This window comes from Lipotes vexillifer, unplaced genomic scaffold (assembly GCF_000442215.2).
Source record: "Lipotes vexillifer unplaced genomic scaffold, Lipotes_vexillifer_v1.1 scaffold545, whole genome shotgun sequence".
Lineage (NCBI taxonomy): Eukaryota > Metazoa > Chordata > Mammalia > Artiodactyla > Lipotidae > Lipotes > Lipotes vexillifer.
The window spans coordinates 459,496-481,124 of record NW_006779129.1 but is presented as its reverse complement, the minus strand read 5'-3'; the positions used below and the strand labels follow the sequence as shown (position 1 = coordinate 481,124).

Genomic DNA, 21,629 nt, shown 5'->3' with positions numbered 1-21,629 from the left:
TATCTTCTATTTCACAATGAAATGGTGAAGGAAATACGGAGAAAGGACGAGTGAATAAAGTAAGTATTAAGTAGGAGTCTAAAATAAACGCTGATGTGAAAGGGCTCCGGGCCATGGCCTCCAAGCTAACGTGTTAACTAGGAACGAAAGTCAGCATTTGATCTGCTCTCTTAACGCAGAAGAGTATATATTCACATGTGTTTGTGTTTTTGCATAAACACTGAATGGGCGCGAAGAGGGAATTCAGTGATTTCCTGAAGAGCTTACGCAAGGGCTACTGGGGACCAGGTGGTGGGGACTCTCTGCACAGCCCTGGTCTTTGAACTACGTGATGTGTTGCCTATTTTAAAAGAACAGGTTGGGGCCCTCCAGCAGCTCCTGGTGTCTCCTGGCCCTCCTAAAGTAATGCCGACGCTCGTGCGCTTACAGCTTCAAGCCTCAAGGATGCTGCCCTACTGGGGCAACACGGCCGCCTGCCCGGGCCTCTCCCATGATCCCCGCAGGGCCCCACACACACCTCCCGCCCCCCAGGATCCCTCGTCCCTCCCTCGGGCATCATTAGCTCGGCAGCACCTGGACCAGGTCGGTTGCCCTCAGCCCAGGGGGCTCTCCACCACACCCCCACTTCCCTCACTGCCCAGGCCCTGCAGGGACCCTCCTGGGACACCCACCACAGGGCCTCGGCCCCCGAGCTTCCACTGAGAGAAGTCGGTGCCCAGTGCCCGGGACCCGCCTCCCAGAGCCCAGGTCCAACACTTCGAGCTCTCCCGCCAGGACGTGGGACCCGGCCACACGTCAGCAGCACCTCCCCAGGAACTCCCGGCCCTCTGCCTGTCCTCACCTTGGCCTGGCCACCTGCACCTTGGCAGGTCCCCGCCCATCAGGCAGCGCGGCCTTCACCCCTCCATGTTACGGGCTCTTTCCCCCAGGACCCCAGGTGCTCTGGGACCCCGTGTCACCTTGGGCTGTGCCACCATTTACCCCCACCTGCCTCCCCACACTGGCACCTCACAGGGTCCCCGTCCCAGCCGCTCGGCTCAGCCCTCCCCCAGCCCACCCACTGATCCCCTGCATGCACCCCACAGGCACTGGTGTGTCCTCACTTTACTGGAGGCCCCAGGTGACAGAAGGTGACACCACGAACCCCAGACACACCTGCCCCCCACACCCTCCCCTCTCTGGGCCCCATGGGATGTGTCTGGAGGGGCCTCAGGGGGAAGCAGAATCCAGTGAGGTCCCCCGCCTGGCCATCACTCCCGCCGGGCCTCCAGCTGGTCCAGCACCAGTGCCGCCTGGGTCTTGGCTTCCTGCAGGAGGCCGGAGATGCGCTGGCGGACCTGACAGACACAGGGGCCCCGTCACCACCCCGAGCCCACCACCAACCCCGCTGGCCCCGCCTCCCCGCCACCTCCCTGGGGTCCACTCTGGGTGACCCCAAGCCCCTGACCTAGGGGCCCCTCTGTCTTTCCTGAGATTTGGGGCCAGCCAGCCCCCACCCTCCCGGTCTCTCCACTTTAGCCATGACTGCCAAGGGCAGAGCTGTGTCCTTGAGGCCCTAAGGGCCAGAGCTCAAGCGGCCCGTCCGTTATGTCAATGCCCCCATGGTGGACAAGGCCTTCCCTGATGGCCAAGCCCAGCCCAGCTGGCGAGGCAGGTAGGGACAGGCTGATGCTCGAAAAGGCTGTGGTGATCCTATTCCGAGCCGCGAAATCCCATTTTAAAGATTGTCACAAAATCACAGAGACACATGGGCAGTGGCCAGGGCTGGGAATGGGGGTGACTGTGGGGCATCCTTTGGAGTGATGAGAATGTTCCAGACCTTGATAGAGGTGGTGGTCTCGCAACCCCGTAAGTGTGCTTAACGCCACTGAATTGTATCATCTAACACAGTGAGCTGCATGTTTTGTGAATTTTCCTCCAATAAACCATAACAATGAAATTATCACAAATGCTGAAGTGGGATCATTGCTTAGGCTGGAGACTGTTCTTTGAGACCCTGTGCTGCCAGGGCTACAGCCCAACCCCCCGGGGAGGGACCCCAGCCCTGGCCAGAGCCCCCTGGGAGGGAAGCAGGGGGTGCCGGCAGGCCCCCAGGCCACCTGCCTCCACAGAGGCGCTGAAAGACGGCCCCGGCCGTCCCCGACACCTGCGTTCTGCGGGCCAGGCCTCGTCCACCCGCAGGAGCTGGAGGAACTACTCATCTGATGGACACTTCCCTCCCTCGAGGACCTGCTGGCCAGGTGCCCTGGGCCCCAGGTCTGGGAGCCACGGCCCGAGGGCAGCCTCCAGTGCCCTCGGTGGGCCCGGCCCACACCCCTGCCCACCTGGTCCTTAAACGCGTCATCGGTGACATCCTTCAGGTTGACGAGCACGTTGAAATACGCACCAAACACACCCGTCTCCAGGGCCTTCACCGCCACCTACAACAGCCAAGGGGCAGGGCCCGCGTCGGTACCGGGCGGCAGCAGGGCCTTGCCCTGCCCACTCCTCAGCCCAGGGACACGGCCTGGGGGCCTCACGCCTCATCCGTGAAGACGGCAAACTGACCAGCCCAAGGGTTCCCTCCAGGCGGCAGGGCCGGCCCTCTCCCCACAGAGAGAAGCTGCTGGGCCTGGCCCCCTCCAGAGGCGGATATAACAACCAGCCCAAGGAAACGAGGCTCCGCCCCTCAGGATGGGCTGCGGACAGGGGGGCCTGTGCATGTCTGCAAGCCCCTGGGTTTTCTGGAAGAGGAGCAGTGGGAAGGAGGGAAGGGACGGGGTCTGGGGGATGGTTAGGGGTGGCCTCTGGAGACACACTCGAGTTTCTCCTTCTCCCTGCCGCGCGACCTTGCACAAGACCTTAATGGGTGACGGAGCCGGCCCTGCGGGCTGAGACTGACCGAAACGCCCTGTGAGCGCTTGTGCCTGCCAGGCTTGGTGAAGAGCTGTGATGCCCAGTGCCCCTCCGCACGTCGCCCCCACAGCAGGGCTCCACCGCATACCTGCAGGTCCGACCGGCAGGCCAGGTTCGCACACAGGGCCAGCTCCTGCAGCGCCGGCCACAGCGAGGTCACCATCTCCGCCAGTGCCAGGGGCACGGCCACCGCCCGCCTCAGCCCCTCCTGCAGGGCAGCCGCGCGTCTGGAAGCAAGAGGGTCAGTGGTTAGAGCCCAGGGCGCAAGGGCACCGCTGGACCCACCTGATGGCTCTGCTCTGAGCAGACGGAACCAGGGTGGGGACCACAGGGAAACTGTTCTTCAATCACAACACACCCCAGTAGGGGACTGACTGGTACCAGGGCCTCCTGAGGTGTCCAGATGTCCACAGCCACCGCTGCACTCACCTGTCTTTGTCCTCAGGTGTGTTCTTGGGCAGCTTCGTTGCTTTCTGCCGGAGCAAACACAGAAACGCGCAGGTGACTGACTGTGATGAGGGGACACGGGAGCCTGGGGGAGGGAGGGGCTTCACGCAGGGCCCACACCACCCCCGAGGTCGGTTCCGTGGATTAGAGCCCTGGGCCCCCGACAGAGGAGGGCAGGCGACCCGGCGCAAGGCCCCACGTGGTCAGCGTTGGAGGCTGGAGAGAGGGTGGAGGGGAGCGGGTTCTCCAGCCCCAGGCCTCCCAGCCTCCAGGCGAGGCAACCACACAACCCCCGAAGTCCAGGTGTAATGGTTCAGACCGTGTCCCTGCACCTCCGAGGGGCCACACAACCCAGGCCTCCTCTGAGGAGCCATCAGCCCGTGTGTTGCTCTCCTCGCCGCTGCCGGGCAGGCCTCCCCCGTCCCGCACCCCGTGCTGTGAGCACCCGTCCAGCCCCGCTCGCTCACACCAGCGCCCTAGGCCTGCCCACGTGCCGGATCCAAGGGCGTAGCTGGTGGGGAACATGCCCCGCTGGTTTTGTAGGTTTCGCCAAATCTCTGCCCAAAAGCCGTTAACAGTCAGCTGGTCCATCAACCCTGCATGAGCGTAAAGGATCCCTGGACCCGACCTGAACCGGATTCGATCAACATCCTTACCCGACCAGAACCAGATTCTGTGACTATCCTGACCCGACCTGAACCGGGTTCTGTCACCATCCTGACCCTAGCCTCCCCGGGGGGCCCCCTCCGGCCTCCTGTCTCCTGTGACACGTGTCTCTTTTCCGTGTGGACCCACAGCATCTCCTCCCGAACATGGGAACCTGCAGACTCTGCTGCAGACCCAGGTCGGGGTGGGGGGTGGGGGGAGGTGCAGGGGGGTCTCCACTGGGCAGAACTTTGCTGATTTTAGTCCAGTCTGACTTTCACGTGGCCACGTCTGTGTCTGGCTGAGGAGGGCTGCCCACCGCAGTTTGATTTATTTTCTGATTCACTGTGAGGTTTGTTTGGTGACTCCACCTAGAGATTGCTCATGTACTCGCTGCAAGATAAGGATGTTTTCTTATTTTTGTTCAAAAGTCTGTCTTCCTGCTGCTCACTGGGGACATAGACCAGTGTCTACCACACTCACACGTGTGTGTGTGTGCGTGTGCGTGTGTGATTGCTGGTCGGATGTGTCTTCAGTCTAACCATTGTATGTTAGGTTTTCTCTAAACCACACCTCTTTGCTGACTATATTTCTTTTTCCTTCCTGCCTTTTGATTAGATTTTCACTTTTCTACTGCCCCCCTCCAGTTGTTTTATACTTGTCTTATTTCTAATCTCTAGTGGTCAGAATTTTTAATATTTGTCTTTAATTCTGTGTCATTATTTCTGTGCAGGCGGATATGCTTCTACTTGGGCCCCTCTCGGCATCTGAAGGGCCTCAGACCACAGACGGCTCGAGGTACCCTGAGAGAAGTGCAAGAATTCTGGCCTGGGGAGGCCGTTTCAACTACGACACAACACCAAGGAAAGAGCAGAAGAAAGACTGAATATTCAACGACATAAAAACACAAGGCTCTAAACAATACACTACTTAATAACGAAGTGATCACTGAAGAAATCAAAGAGGAAATCAAAAAATACCTAGAAACAAATGACAATGGAGATACAACGACCCAAAACCTATGGGATGCAGCAAAAGCAGTTCTAAGAGGGAAGTTTATAGCAATACAAGCCCACCTTAAGAAGCAGGAAACATCTCGAATAAACAACCTAACCTTGCACCTCAAGCAATTAGAGAAAGAAGAACAAAAAAACCCCAGAGTTAGCAGAAGGAAAGAAATCATAAAAATCATATCAGAAATAAATGAAAAAGAAATGAAGGAAACGATAGCAAAGATCAATAAAACTAAAAGCTGGTTCTTTGAGAAGATAAACAAAATTGATAAACCATTAGCCAGACTCATCAAGACAAAAAGGGAGAAGACTCAGATCAATAGAATCAGAAACGAAAAAGGAGACGTAACAGCTGACACTGCAGAAACACAAGAAATCATGAGGGATTACTACAAGCAACTCTATGCCAATAAAATGGACAATCTGGAAGAAATGGACAAATTCTTAGAAATGCACAAACTGCCAAGACTGAATCAGGAAGAAATAGAAAATATGAACAGACCAATCACAAACACTGAAATTGAAACTGTGATTAAAAATCTTCCAACAAACAAAAGCCCAGGACCAGATGGCTTCACAGGCGAATTCTATCAAACATTTAGAGAAGAGCTAACACCTATCCTTCTCAAACTCTTCCAAAATATAGCAGAGGGAGGAACACTCCCAAACTCATTCTACGAGGCCACCATCACCTTGATACCAAAACCAGACAAGGATGTCACAAAGAAAGAAAACTACAGGCCAATATCACTGATGAACATAGATGCAAAAATCCTCAACAAAATACTAGCAAACAGAATCCAACAGCACATTAAAAGGATCATACACCATGATCAAGTGGGGTTTATTCCAGGAATGCAAGGATTCTTCAATATACGCAAATCTATCAATGTGATTAACCATATTAACAAATTGAAGGAGAAAAACCATATGATCATCTCAATAGATGCAGAGAAAGCTTTTGACAAAATTCAACACCCATTTATGATAAAAACCCTGCAGAAAGTAGGTGTAGAGGGAACTTTCCTCAATATAATAAAGGCCGTATATGACAAGCCCACAGCCAACATCATCCTCAATGGCGAAAAACTGAAAGCATTTCCACTAAGGTCAGGAACAAGACAAGGTTGCCCACTCTCACCACTCTTATTCAACATAGTTTTGGAAGTTTTAGCCACAGCAATCAGAGAAGAAAAGGAAATAAAAGGAATCCAAATCGGAAAAGAAGAAGTAAAGCTGTCACTGTTTGCAGATGACATGATACTATACATAGAGAATCCTAAAGATGCTACCAGAAAACTACTAGAGCTAATCAATGAATTTGGTAAAGTAGCAGGATACAAAATTAATGCACAGAAATCTCTGGCATTCCTATATACTAACGATGAAAAATCTGAAAGTGAAATCAAGAAAACACTCCCATTTACCATTGCAACAAAAAGAATAAAATATCTAGGAATAAACCTACCTAAGGAGACAAAAGACCTGTATGCAGAAAATTATAAGACACTGATGAAAGAAATTAAAGATGATACAAACAGATGGAGAGATATACCATGTTCTTGGATTGGAAGAATCAACATTGTGAAAATGACTCTACTCCCCAAAGCAATCTATAGATTCAATGCAATCCCTATCAAACTACCACTGGCATTTTTCACAGAACTAGAACAAAAAATTTCACAATTTGTATGGAAACACAAAAGACCCCGAATAGCCAAAGCAATCTTGAGAACAAAAAATGGAGCTGGAGGAATCAGGCTGCCTGACTTCAGACTATACTACAAAGCTACAGTAATCAAGACAGTATGGTACTGGCACAAAAACAGAAAGATAGATCAATGGAATAGGATAGAAAGCCCAGAGATAAACCCATGCACATATGGTCACCTTATCTTTGATAAAGGTGGCAGGAATATACAGTGGAGAAAGGACAGCCCCTTCAATAAGTGGTGCTGGGAAAACTGGACAGGTACATGTAAAAGTATGAGATTAGATCACTCCCTAACACCATACACAAAAATAAGCTCAAAATGGATTAAAGACCTAAATGTAAGGCCAGAAACTATCAAACTCTTAGAGGAAAACATAGGCAGAACACTCTATGACATAAATCACAGCAAGATCCTTCTTGACCCATCTCCTAGAGTAATGGAGATAAAAACAAAAATAAACAAATGGGACCTAATGAAACTTCAAAGCTTTTGCACAGCAACCAAAATGTTCATTGCAGCTCTATTTACAATAGCCCGGAGATGGAAACAACCTAAGTGTCCATCATTGGATGAATGGATAAAGAAGATGTGGCACATATATACAATGGAATATTACTCAGCCATAAAAAGAAACGAAATTGAGCTATTTGTAATGAGGTGGATAGACCTAGAGTCTGTCATACAGAGTGAAGTAAGTCAGAAAGAGAGAGACAAATACTGTATGCTAACACATATATATGGAATTTAAGGGGAAAAAAAAGTTATGAAGAACCTAGGGGTAAGACAGGAATAAAGACACAGACCTACTGGAGAATGGACGTGAGGATATGGGGAGGGGGAAGGGTGAGCTGTGATAGGGCGAGAGATAGACATGGACATATATATACTAACAAACGTAAGGTAGATAGCCAGTGGGAAGCAGCCGCATGGCACAGGGAGATCAGCTCGGTTCTTTGTGGCTGTCTGGAGGGGTGGGATAGGGAGGGTGGGAGGGAGGGAGACCTAAGAGGGAAGAGATATGGGAACATATGTATATATATAACTGATTCATTTTGTTGTAAAGCAGAAACTAACACACCATTGTAAAGCAATTATACTGCAATAAAGATGTTAAAAAAATTACTTTAAAAAAGTAATCAAGAGATTACTTTTCCAGAAATTGGCATGAGTTGGTAAAAAGATATAATTATACGTGGTGGACATACAGACTTATACACACACTCACACAACTGAACAAAAACACAAAACTAAGGAGGAGTTCCCATGATAACTAATATGTAAGTAATGTGACCACAAGCAAATTATTTTACTTTATGGACTTTAATATTCTAGGCTAAAATAGTAATGTAAATCTAGTGATAATTTAGCTATGTTTCAACTCCATCATGAGACTAGAGTCGTGAATTCAACATCAGTACACGTCTTCCAATTACTGATGTGAAAAAAACTTTAAATTTCTTCCTATTTAATTTGCAATAGTTTGTGAAAGTTACGTATCGCTGCTCTTTTTACTTTTGAAGTGGGAACATTTGACTTAAAAGATGAAGCACTCTTACCATCCTTAAGAAGAGTATATTTAAGAAGTGGCAAAATCTGTTAACATTTCCTCATGTTGAGAAAAGCAATGTTTTTGGTCTGGAAACGGGCAGTAGACATGGACATATATATACTAACAAACGTAAGGTAGATAGCCAGTGGGAAGCAGCCGCATGGCACAGGGAAGCCTGCTCGGTTCTTTGTGGCTGTCTGGAGGGGTGGGATAGGGAGGGTGGGAGGGAGGGAGACAAAGAGGGAAGAGATATGGGAACATATGTTATAATATAACTGATTCACTCTGTTATAAAGCAGAAACTAACACACCATTGTAAAGCAATTATACCCCAATAAAGATGTTAAAAAAAAACAAAAAAAAAACACAAGGCTCTTATGGTCAGAAACCAGCACAAGCAAAGTTGAAAGTCAAACAAGCTGAGACTCCCTGGCTTATGAAAAGGCCTAGTCAGCACTAAGCAGAACAGGGAAGAAAAGGACACCTCACTTTCCTGAAAGGGAAATAAAACCGCTGCAAAAAGTATGAAAACGCTCCTCCCCCTGCCCCGCCCACGTGAGATGCTCGCACCAGGGCAGCACCAAGAGACGCACGTGACCACCAGGTCCAGTGGCCGCGGCATCGGGGCAGATGGCGGGAGGGCCACTCCAGGGCTCGATCCACACAACCTCTGCAAGGGCCACTGGGCAGCACCCTCCACGTGGAAACACACCCGCCCTGGAGGGAAAGCCCGTCCCCGAGTTGCTCCTACAGCCCGTCCACCGAGAGCCCAGTGACGGAGGCCAGCTGTCCACACAGCCTGTCCCAGGTGCTGACTGGACCTGGCCAGAATCCCCAACAGAGCTGGTCCAAGGCCTCCACCCCAGGCGACCCCAGAACACCGGGCCACTGAGCCCGAACTGGGAAACCCAGTTCTGCCCAGATGCACACAAACATCTCAGGGACACGTACGCACTGGGGCTGCACCTGCTCGGAAAGGGGTGACGGGGCAGACAGGGGGCAACTCACCAGCTGCCCTCTGCCCCTGTGAACTCTGAACCCCTGAAGCTTTCACCCATTTTAAAAAGCAAATAAATGAAATTAAAACGTAAAAGCGCATAGGGGAAAGGTGATCAGTCTCTGTGCCCCGCCCCCGGAGACCCAGCTTCCATCACAGGGTCACCTCCTCCCACAAGGCGACATCCTAGACTGTCCCTGTGCGGACGCGGCACTCACGTCGGGGCGCCCAGCCCAGCAGCCCCCGAGGGCTCCTGGCCCAGGTCCTCCTGCCCCATCCCCCACCACCCCCAAGGCGGCTCTGGATGCCTGCTGTCTGTTGGGAGCTCATTCCTTCCCAGGCGTGTCTTCCTACCCCCGTGGGGTACGAGCGCCCTCATTCCCGCCTCTCCCGGGTCCTCGCGGCTGCACCTGCCCTCAGACATGCCTGGGGCTTCTGGACCTTGAATTCGGACCTCGACTTTCCTGCAAGTTCCCCATCCCCCGCTCGGCCTGAGGGACGTCCCTCCTCCGCTGCCCCCTGGATGGGCACTGCCTGCATGCAGCCGCCCACGTCCTGAGCTGCTGAAGGTGCCCGGCTCCCCGGGGGCCCTTTGTGTCTCATGGCTGAACATCTTCTCTGATCTCTGAGACCATGGCCCACAGCGTTTCTTCTGTGAAGATTCCTGTTCCCGCCCTTCCCGGGATGGGAGCTCTTCCTTGGGGACCTTGCTTTTCCTCAAGCATCCGCAGGTCTGGGTGTCACCCATCAGCAGGACTCAGGGACGTGGGCAGGGGGACGCTGAGCCTGGCTGACCCTCAGAACAGGTGCCCTTCTTGCCCCTCCCCCAGCCTGCAGAGACCCCGACCTGGAGTCACGCCTGCACCACAACTGCCGAGCTTGGCCCTGCATGAGCGGGGGGAGGGGGGTGCCCAAGAGGGGCTAGGCCACTGTCTCGTCCCTCCAGCCCCCGGGGTCTACAGACACCTGTGCTCGTGGCAGCCCCTCCCCCTCCCCGTGTGACCCTGACCCACTTTTCTCTCGTCTGGACCCCATACTGTCCACCGACTCCACTATCCCTCGGGGCTGCCTCTGCGGGGCTGGTGGTGGAGGCCCGTCTGCACACTCACCAGGTAGGCCTCAAAGGCCCGGGCATCGGCGTCCACCATCGCGGTCAGCTCAGCCAAGGCCGCGTGGAAGGGTGGGACCAGGCGCCGCACGGTCGCGTCCAGGTGTTCGAATTGACGCCGCCCGTAGGTCATCAGGCCGGCCATGGAGGCCAGCGCGGCACCCTGGGGAGAGTGCCCTGTGTGTGGGACCAGCCCCAGGCTGGGCGACGCCCCCAACCCCAGCCGTCCCCCTCACATCCTCGCCCCAGCCCCACTCACCATGGCTGCACTGGCTGCGGCCACGGAACCGCCCCCTGGGGCTGCCGAGCGGGCGCCCACCTCACGGACAAAGGTGCGCAGGGGCTGGTCAGCCAGGCTCTGTTCTGGGCCGACCTCAGGGACCAGGTACCTGCACGGGTGGGGCAGCTGGGAGTGAGGGTCTGCATCATGCAGGGGTGGGGACAGGGTCCTGGTCATTGCAGCCATGCCATAAGGGTGGGATTGGTCAGGCTGGAGGCCCCTGACTCGCACCAGTGTGGGGGCTGGGGGCAAGGATGTGGGCCCAATATGCAGAGTGGCTGCCCCGGGGAGGGGCTGTGACCAGCCAGGAGCTGCGTGAGGACAGAGTGGGACCTTGTCGGGACGCCACTGGGCCCCCCAGCAAGCTCCCAGCCCCACGCCTGGCGACAGAGCAGAGCTCTGGAGGACTGAGGGGGTCTCCACGCAGGGGCGGGGGGGTGGGGGCTGCTCACTCGATGATCCGCTCCTTGGGGTTGAAGGGGGACAGGGAGTCCAGGCCCAGCCGGTTCACCACCTGGAAGAGGGGCCGGTGACTGGAGTCCCCTTGACCTGCAGGTCCCACCCCTGCCGCCCACAGGGCACCCTGCCCTGGTGGGGAGCCTGCAGGGGCACAGCTGCTGCACCCCATGCCCACCAGCAGCCCTGCCAGCTGAAGGCCTCGCCCAGAGCAGGCACGCTGCCTGGGCTCTGGACGTACCACCCACCCACCGTGCTGCTCCAGGGAGACCAAGGCCCGTGGTGACCCCATCCTGCCCCCACAAGAGCCCGTGCTGGAAAGGGGCCAAGAAAACTGCCTCTTTGGACAGGATTCCAACTCCTTGGGTGTCAGGGTCTCTCTGGTTCTTAAAGGCCGGGAGCTGCCTGATCTGCCCAAATGTGAGACTTGATACGTGAGGAAAAGTGAATTTTACCCAAATTCAAAATTAAGTTGGAAATATCCCCATTTAGAGTAGAATTCTTTCCACCAAAAACCACTCAGGACACTTTATAATGCTCGATGCCGTCACACAGTTCCAACCCCTCTGAGCCACACAGGTGACATGTTCCACACAAAACAGAAAGTGACAAGTGCAGCTTGAGGGAAACGAAGCAGCAGGTCCCAGGGGACAGTCATGAGGTCTCCCTGAGGATGTGGAAATGGGCAGAGAGCGCCCAAGAGCTGGCGGTAGAGCCAGCAAGCAGCCCGCCTGCCGCAGAAAACCTCAGAGTGAGGAACAGTACTGTCAGGATGGAATTCAGCACCCGGCAAAGCTGGCAGAAAGTAAAGGAAACCATTCCCAGCCAGAAGTGACCAGAAATGCCCAGAAAGACCTCCTCTCCCAGAAGCTGGGTCCACCCTGGAGACATCTGAGACCTCTCACGAGTAGGGGAGGTCTCGAGCCCACAAGAGCTGGGTCAGATAGGAGATCCTTGAAAGAGCACATCTCCAAGGATGAATCTGGGGAAAACTGCCCATCACAGGAAATATTGGGATAATTCCTAGTCCCGGCCTTCTGTCTGGTAAAGCACGAAAAAGATCTTTCCTGGGAATTCTAACCTGACAGGGAGGTGGGCCACCGTTCACACAGAAATCTCTTCCTGTGTGGCTCCAAAGCTCCAAGCAAAAGCCTCATCTAAAGTGGTCCAAACATCTAACAGAGGCAAACACAAACTAAACCAGGTGATCAAGAATTACCACAGACGAAACTCTAAAGAACATGCATTCACAATCAAAAATCACAAAGCACGTGAAGAAACATCACCATGAGAATCAGCAGACACAACAGTTTGCAAAATCAGACCTTCAAAGACTGCAGAACTCAGAACTTTCAGATAAAAAATATAAAATAATATGTTTTAAAAGACACTAGAGGGCTTCCCTGGTGGCGCAGTGGTTGGGAGTCCGCCTGCCGATGCAGGGGACACGGGTTCGTGCCCCGGTTTGGGAAGATCCCACATGCCGCGGAGCGGCTGGGCCCGTGAGCCATGGCCGCTGAGCCTGCACGTCCGGAGCCTGTGCTCCGCAACAGGAGAGGCCACAACAGTGAGAGGCGCACGGACTGCAAAAAAAAAAAAAAAAAAGACAGTAGAGAGCGTCAAACACATTAATAAGGAATAAATAAATGTGGGAGAGGTGAAAGCTTCTTACAGAAAAAGGCTGAAGTTAGAAAATTCTCGATGCTCCTAATACTTGCGGCTGGAATTTTAAGAGGAACATTTACACACTCTTAAACTGCCTCCCCAGGGAGTTCTTATTAACAAGAAAAGGAAAACAGAAACACTGCAGTGATAACCCCGAGTTGGGGACACCAGCTTGACCAGAGGACCCAGGTAACGCCCTGAGGGGGACACTCCGTCACTTCTGTGCTATTCCTGCCAGAAACGCACAAGCACACCCAGCCCTGAGCCAGGTCAGACCAGCACCCAGCGAGCTGCGCTTCACAAAGCCACCAGCCAGTGCTGCACAGCTTGTCACGGTCAAGGAAAGACGGGGAGAACTGGGGACCTGATCCAGATTAAAGCCATAAAAGACAAGCCAGCTGAACCCACTGCTGCTCTGGGGCAGACCATGGAGAGGGGGGCACTGATGCGATTTGATTACGGTCTGCAGATTATCACCAGGCTGTACCATGCTGGATTTCCTTGTTTTGAGCATTGCACTGTGATTGTGTAAGAGAACGTCCTTGATCTTAAGAATTACACCCTGAATAAACAAGGGGTAAAGGGCACAGTGTCTTCAATCTACTTTAAAAGGGTCCAGAAAAAAATATGATTATGTGTGGAATACAGAAAAAGAGTGATACAGCAGATGGGGCAAAATGCAACAATAGGTGAACCCGGAGACTATAAAAGAGCTCCTGGTACTGTGCTGGCACCTCTTCTGTGAGTAGGAAATTACATCAAAATAAAAAGTTACACAAAACTGTGTAACTGCTAGAAAGAGAATAGACCCAGCCACAAACTGCATCAGTGATTGCGAACTGAAGCCTGAGAAAACCACAGTGAATACGGGGGAAAGAAAGTACAAAAAAGGCAGAATATGTGGAAGAAAATGCTACCGCAGTGTAACGGGTGTCGGTAAAGTGAAAGGACCAAAAACTGGATCAGAAATACAATAGAAGAAAGTATTCCTGAAGCTAAACAAGAATGAACCTGTGAATCCCAAGAAACCCTGCTCCAGAGAAAAGAATGATGCAGAATAATCCACAGCAAGACTCTTATGGCAGAGTCATTGAATCTCAAGGATAAAGATGGAATTCTTCAAGCATCCAGGAGAAAGAACCGATGACCAGGGATGGTGAGATAACCAGATAGCCTCAGACCTCCCCACAGGGACATTTATTCCAAAGGTGGTAAAGATGTGTTTGCAACATCCTCGGGACTTGAGGTTTGTCCTACTGTCTTGCGGTTTTGGTTGTCCTACTGTCTTGCAAGCATAAAGTCACAGAAAGACATTCCCAAACATGCCAGAACCCACAGAATAAAGCCCCTGTGAGCCTTTCTTTAAAAATCTGCTTGTTTGTGAAATCCAGCCAGACAGATGGGAAAGGACCGAGATGCATAGTGACCTCACTTGTGTACAGAACCAAGATTAAATATCTGTGGATATTTAATATGTGTGGATATGGTTACAGAAGGTAAATGTTATACAGCTGACAATGTAAAAATAACAACAAAGCAATTGAAATCTGGAACAGAGATGACCACTCACACAAGTGCTTTAATTTTTTTGTCTCTCTTCACCAAGAGTCAACAGACATTGTCTAACATTGATAAACAGCTAAAGGATTAAATACATTATTTAAACTTTAAAAGTTAAGCACCTAGAACTAATAAATGAATTCAGCAAGGTAGCAGGATACAAAGTCAACATGCAAAGGTCAGTGCATTTCTAAACACTAACAGTGAACAATCCGAAAAAGAAATTACAAAAACAATTCCGTTTTCAATAGCATAAAATACTTAGGAATTAATTAACTTAACCAAGGAGGTGAAGGACTACAATGAAAACTACAAAACATGATGAAAGAAGGCAAAGACAAATGAAGGGCAACACAGCCCACGTCCAGGGCTGGAAAGACGGTGCTGCAAGACAGCACCACCACCGAAAGTGGCCTGCGGAGTCAGTGAGAGCCCCGTCACAGTCCTGACAACGTCTTTTGCAGAAATAGGAAACCCCATCCTGGACACTGGTGACAGCTGCACAACTTTATATACATACACCAGCGGCCAGTACACTTAAAAATGGTTAAAAGATGACAAATTTTATGTCATGTCTATTTTACCATAATTTAAACAACTGAAAAAATATTTAAGCACCAAAATAACCAGCTCCCTAAAAAAATAGCACAAGTCTAAAAGATCAGAAAATAGAGAAGGAAGAAAAGACAGCAGTAAAGGCTGTGTACTTACTTTCTCATTCATTTTCTGTGTCTAATGTTATGGGAATGTAGATTCTTTTCTTAAAGTGTATATTATGCTTTCAGATGATCATTTCTTCAAAGCTACACAACTGAGTATAAGCTCTGTTGGCTTCCACCCACCAGCAAAGGGCAGACCTCCCTCTGCCGCACTTCACAGATAGTACGTTTCTGACAAATTGAAGGTTTGTGGCAACCCCGCTTCAAGCAAGTCTATTGGCACCATTTTTCCAATAGCATTTGCTCACTTCGTGTCTCTGTGTCACATTTTGGTAATTCTTGCAGTATTTCAAATCCTCCACTGGCACAAAGATCACAACTCTCTGTAAGCTCAGATGATGGTTAGCATTTTTTAGCAATAAAGTACTTTTAAAGTAAGTATGTACACAGCTTTTTTAGACATAATAGTATTGCAAACGTAATAGACTACAGTCTAGTGTAAACATAACTTTTATACACACTAGGAAACCAAAAAAATTGTGTGAGTTGCTTTATTGCGATATTCGCTTTATTGCAGTGGCCTAGAACCAAAGCTATGCTATCTCCAAGGTGCCTGTACTGATAAAAATTAAGTCAAACTGATACATTTGGATAAAGTTTTTAAATTAATAAATCAAAAAATAGAGATAAATATATTGTTTTAAGGTAATTACCAGAATTCCTAAAAACAGACTAACTCCTCCATACAGCCCAAAGGAAACCACATACTCTCATGCCTAAAACTAGAACAAAAGTCCAGACATACCTGCTAAATTAGTAGATACAAAAGGATAAACTCAACTACCAAAAGACAAAAGCTTTCAGAGAGGGCTTCCCTGGTGGCACAGTGGTTAAGAATCCGCCTGCCGATGCAGGGGACACGGGTTCGAGCCCTGGTCCGGAAGGATCCCACATGCCGTGGAGCAACTAAGCCCGTGCACCACAACTACTGAGCCTGCGCTCTAGAGCCCGCGAGCCACAGCTACTGAAGCCCGCGCGCCTAGAGCCCGTGCTCCGCAACAAGAGAAGCCACCGCAATGAGAGACCCACGCACCGCAACGAAGAGCAGCCCCCGTTCAACACAACTAGAGAAAGCCCGCGCCCAGCAACGAAGACCCAACACAGCCAAAAATAAATAAATAAATAAATAAAACTTTCAGAGAAATCCAATCACGTGTTCATTATAAGAAATGCCCTCAAGACAAAATGACTCCAAGGCCAGAGCAACAGGACTGAGAAGGACGGCCACACCCAGAGCAGGCGGTAGGACCTGGGACCAAAGGAACAACTTTGTGAATAACCCATGGACACTAGATTCACGCACCCAAATCCCAACAGGCAGGGAGCGGACGAGGGGCAGGTCCTTCCATCCGCGGGACGCGGCTCCAGGACAGGCACCGGGCCCCGTCCTCTCTGCTGAAGTTTCACAAGACTGAACACATTTTAGGTCACAGAGAAAACCTCAACAGTGTCCCCCAGGTGAAAACAGTGTGATCTCAACTTCCAGGCACAGACAAGAAAACAAAGAAGGAGGAGGCCTGGCCCCGCAGACAGGGCCCCAGGCCCGGGGTGCAGGCGCCCGGAGCCCCCGACCTGCTTCCTGACTCACCCCCAGCCCCACCCACCAGCCGGAGCCGCTGCCCCTCCTCCAGGACGAAGAGGTTCTCCTTCTCGCAGTAGAAGGCGGCCACGTCCAGCAGGGCCTTCAGAGGCACGAGGCCCACCAGCTGCGAGCCCACCACCGGGAGGCTCAGCTCCTGCAGAAGTCAGAGGTCGGAGGTTGGGGAGTCAGCGCCCAGGGGGCTGGGCTTGAGACACGGGGGAGGGGACCCACCCTGCTCACCTGGGCTTCTCTGCAGATCTCCTCATAGACCGTGTGCAGCCCTGTGACCTCAAAGTCCAGGAGGTTCATAGACACCTGAGCCAGATTCTTCTCATCCAGGTACCAGCCGATGCCCTGCACCTTTCTCAGGCGACCTGGCTGTCAAGGAGAAGGCTTGCCCAGCCCGGGCCCGCCCAGCCTCTCCTGCGCCCCGCACTGAAAGCCCCTTGCCCCTGCATCCCCCAGCCAGCCCGAGGGCTCCCTTCCACCCCAGACACCCGGACGAGGGGGGCCGTGGCCTGAAGACTGTGCGGTGCAGCCGGGCAGCCGGCTTCAGGCAGGTCTGTTCCTCACTCGCCCATTCTCATCTGAGCCGGGAAAGGGCCTGCCCGCCACGGGAAACCAAGGCCCCGAAGGGTCAGTGCCGCGGGGCCCACCCTGCACAAGCCACAGGCTCAGACCAGGCCGGGCGGCCCGGGCATCCCGCCCACATCCCTGTCCTGGGGGCAGGTCCCTGCCTCCCACCCCTTCCACCCCTTGCCCCAGAGGCCAGCTCCTTCCTGGCCCTCACTGCCTGGGGCGACTCAGTCTACCTTTCGGGGTTAGGTAGACTCTTGACGTCAGCAGAGCACAGAGAAGGATTGGGGAGTTGCCGTGTTTTTGTACTGTGCTTGCAGACAACTGAGTGTTCGTCAGGGAAGCTGGGCTCCCAGGGCCTCAGCTGCCTGGAAGGCGCAGGGCGCTGGGAGTGGGGCCTGACAGGTGGGCAGGGCCTCCTTCACCGGGTGTCTCTGTGTCTGTGTCCAGCTCGAACTTTCTGCAGGAGCGATACTCACACTAGGTGACAGCTATGATGGCAGACTTGGTGGATCAGGGCACCCGGGGGCACCTGGAGGTACCCGAGGCACCTGGAGGTACACGGGGGCGCCTGGGGCGCCTGGGGTGCGGAAGCAGCTGTTTTCCTACCAGTGTGGAAACGATGCAGTATTTTAACCACAGCTGCAGCCCTGCAACTTCCATGGAAAGTGTCCTTAAAGACCTGCTCCCCAGCTTCAAACCCTGGAACCCCGACCCTGCCGGTCCCACGTGGCGTGGAGCCCGAGGCGGGCTGGCCAGCAGCCCCACGCACGGGGCAGGGCCCGGGCCCCCTCCGGCGGCGGCACGGGTGCCCTCACGGCGACCCCGCGCCCGCCCTCACCTGGCCCGCCCCGCGGCCCTGCTCCCGGAGGTTGAGGGCGATGCGGTGCGCCTGCTCCCTGGTGCTGAGCAGGTTGACGTTGAACGCGATGAGGAACCTCCGCGCCCCCGTGACAGTGGCCCCCCAGCTGGGGACGAAGGAGCTGGGGCCGAAGTCGGGCGCCCACTCAGCCTGCTTGAGCTGTGGGAGACCAGTGGGTGAGGGAAGGGGGAGGGAAGGGGGAGGGCCCCCTCCCACCCTGCGGGGTCCGCCCTCACACCGCCCACCGGGAGGGGACACCGCACCTTCTCAGGCAGGGCCTCGTACTCCCCGGCCCGGATGGCCGGCAGAGACCGGCGGCTGGCCGTGCGTGCTGCCTCGCCGTAGAGGTACACTGCAAGGGGCCCGGCCGGTCAGGCCCTCTGCCGGCGGGCGCTGCAGGACCCCATCTCCACAGCTCCGTCTTGCTGGCAGCGCCCCCATCTCTGAGCCCCGTCAGATGGGTGTGGGTGGTCGCTGATGGGCACTCTGTATGGGCCAGGACCCCTCCTCTGCCCACCCCTGCTGCCCCTGCCCCGATGCCCCAGAAAAAGCCATTGCCCGCCCACAAGAGGGGCTGGAAGCATATTCGTGTTTCTCTCCAAAGTGCGTTTTCATTGAACGAGCAACACGCCCGCAAATTAAGGAACGAGGAGGAGAGAAAACAAAACTCACCACCAGCTCTGACACCTGCACAGGGCAGGTGACACCCGTCCATCAGCCACATCGCAGGAGCCTGGACCTGTGCCCGGGCTCACAGGTCCGCCTGCTGCCCTGTGCTGGGCTTTTCCTTGATTTGGTTAATTCCCCAAAGAGACTGTTTAGGGCTCCCCATCCATCCTGCTCAAGTCCTTTACAGAGCGGCTACTCAGTCCCACTGCCTCCCTGACAGCTGGGACCCTGTCCCTGTGGTTTGTCCCATTGCAGGAGAAGCGGGACATATTCCTGCCTGTCAAAAACCTGCATGGTAGGGTTTTTGGGGTTTTTTCTTAAAATGCGTTTTTAAGGATGCAAGAGCAGAGAAACTCAAGGGATGGTTGAGGCTGCTGGGAAGTGAAGTGAAGTGAGGAGGGGCCTGCTGGGGGAGCCCCTGGGGTAGGCCGCCCTTCCCCAGGCACGCACCTGGCACACCCAGCTCCTCTGCCAGCCGCTGGCCAAAGGACTGAGCACAGAACACGCATTCGTCCATGGTGACACCCCTCACTGGGATGAAGGGGCACACGTCCAGGGCGCCCATCCGAGGGTGCTCCCCTGCACAGAGACGGGGGCTGAGGAAGCTGGGCCCAGGTGCGGAGCTCGGGGCGGACCCTGCCGTCCAGCCCGCTGCATATGCACACGCGCACTGGCCACAGGGCCCCGGGAGAAGCAGCCCCCGATTTCTGCGGCACCTCAGGGGTAAACCCCTCCCTCTCCTACGAGCCGGGAGGATAACGGCGAGCCCTCAGGGAGGGGCGCCTTCACCCGGCTGCCTTACAGAGGGTCTTCTCAGAACCCGAGTCCCACTGCGGCTCAGATGGCGGCCCCCGCGGCCCCCTCCTCCCAGGCGGTTCCTCTGAGATAAGCCTCCATCTCTCTTCACCAGTTGGGATCTCTTGTGAATTCCCTCCCCCTCTGTGGGCGTCCAGAGACCCTGCCCTTTTGACCAGCTCCCCGCGTGTCCACCGACCTTTGACCCTGCCGCCCAAAGAATGTGTTTGGTTTGTGGGCTGTTGACAGATCGGGCTGTGTCCCCCACCCCCGCCCAGGGCCTGCACAGAGTGTGATCACCTCTCTGCCAGCCACTCCAGGGCCCCCTGAAACGTGGACGGGGTCCAAGGAGCATCCAGTCAGCGCGATGGCCCCATGCCCTTGGGGAGTCCTGCGGGCGAGGCCGGCCGCACGCACTCGGGCCCTCACCTCTGTGCCTGCCCATGTCGATGAGCCGGTGGGCGGCCCGGGCGGCGTTGAGGGCCCCCTCCACCACGTCCTCGGGGCGCCCCACGAAGGTGTAGACGGTGCGGTTGGTGGAGGGGCCAGCGTCCACGTCCAGCAGCACGCAGCCCGGGGTCTGCACCACCGCTCGGGAGATGGCATCGATCACCTGGGGACAAAGCCAGGCCTGTGCCTCGGTCTCCCCACGCGGAAAAGGGGGCGGGAGCTTCAGGGGCCGTGCCCGCCCTACCCCCATTCAGACACGACACGGGGCGAGGACCTGGGCATATGGGGGCCGGTGCCCGGGCAGCACCCTCCGGGAGAAACCGAGGCAGGAAGCAGAACCCGGGCGCAGGGGCTCTCAGGGCCCCGAGAAGGTGACCCACAGGCCAAGGTCACAGAGGGGCAGGGCCCCAGCCCACAGGCCACCTGTGTCTGGGGGGGGCAGAGCGTGAAGAGCCCGGAACCTTCTGAGGCAGCAGGAAGGCCTGCCCAGCTCTCTGTGCCTCAGTTTCCTGCAGGTCACATGGGGATGAGAGCGGCGTCCACCTCAGAAGGTGGGGAAGGGAGACGGGGTACCCCCCGGGGACCCTGAAATGGCCCTGGGGGTCGGGCTTCAGGGGCCCTGTTTTCACACAAGAGGCCAAGTGACCCGCCTGGACCCCAGGCCCAGACCTGGGCCAGGACGTGGCTGCCCGCCTGCTGCCACCTTCCTCACCCTTTCCAGAGAAGACAATCCCCAAACCGCACAATGAGCCGCTTTCTCCTTGCCCTGAGCCCCCTACACCGCCCCCCGCCGCCCCCACGTGCCTCACCTCCTGGCTCTTCCCCTCCGAGAAGTTGGGGACACATTCTACCAGCTGGGACATGGTCCAGGCCCTGCTGTAGACGCTCCTCTGGCCAGCAGAGGTGGGAAGGAGGCCAGCAGGGCCTTTATGCCCTCGGGCGGCGCCCCACCCCAGGGCCAGGCTTCTTATTAACCGAGTAGATGGGGGAGGGGCAGAGCCAGGACCCCGAGAGGCTGCCAGCGGAGGGCGAGGACTGAGGCCTCCACCCACGTGGGCGTGGGCTCCGCCGAAGGAAGTGCCTATGACCTGGACCCTCGGGGGAGAGTCCTCAGCAGGCGGCGGCCTCAGGTCAGCCCAGGCTTGAGGCCCAGCTGGGTCCAGGGCCCCCTGGTGACCCTCTGGGTGACCGTACGGTGACCCTCCAGGTCTTTTGTTCCTTGGCAGAACAGCCAAGCCTCAGGGCTGCAGGGGGATGAGAGGGACCATGTGTGAGGCCCCGGCACTGGCCCTGGCTCTCAGCAGAGGGCAGCGCGCCTGGTCGGGCAGGAGAAGGGGCAGGGAGTGAGTGTGTGCAGGTGCGTGTCGCTGCCAGAGGGGCGGGCAGGTGAGGCTCAGCCCTCCCGGCTGCTGGCTCTGCTCCCTGAGGCCAGAGGGTCCCCACAAGGGCGACGCACCCCAGGTCAGCGGCACAGGGCCCTGAGCCCAGAGAGCCAGCTCGAGTCAACGCCGCCTTGAAGTCCTTCGTGATTTTTGAACGGGGGGGGGGTGTTTCCATTCTTCAAAGGCCCACCGATCACATGGTCATCCTGGCAGCACACGGACCCCCACAGACCCCTCCCTCCCAAGAGCAGACTGCACCCATCC

At 54.8% G+C, this 21,629-nt stretch overlaps 1 protein-coding gene across 1 annotated transcript; it reads right to left on the bottom strand.

The window, feature by feature from the left end:
- Nucleotides 1–1,250: 1,250 nt before the first annotated feature.
- On the bottom strand, nt 1,251–20,911 carry FTCD (formimidoyltransferase cyclodeaminase). The gene is made up of 14 exons (XM_007452481.1): nt 20,793–20,911; nt 19,963–20,146; nt 19,189–19,317; nt 18,333–18,421; nt 18,049–18,228; nt 16,872–17,009; nt 16,654–16,785; nt 11,102–11,163; nt 10,629–10,758; nt 10,371–10,532; nt 3,325–3,368; nt 2,984–3,122; nt 2,325–2,420; nt 1,251–1,337 (listed from the first exon to the last, which is right to left on the bottom strand). The coding sequence occupies exons 1-14, from the start codon at nt 20,844–20,846 to the stop codon at nt 1,251–1,253; spliced, it is 1,626 nt and encodes a 541-aa protein (XP_007452543.1). The 5' UTR covers nt 20,847–20,911.
- Between the last annotated feature and the right edge of the window lie 718 nt (nt 20,912–21,629).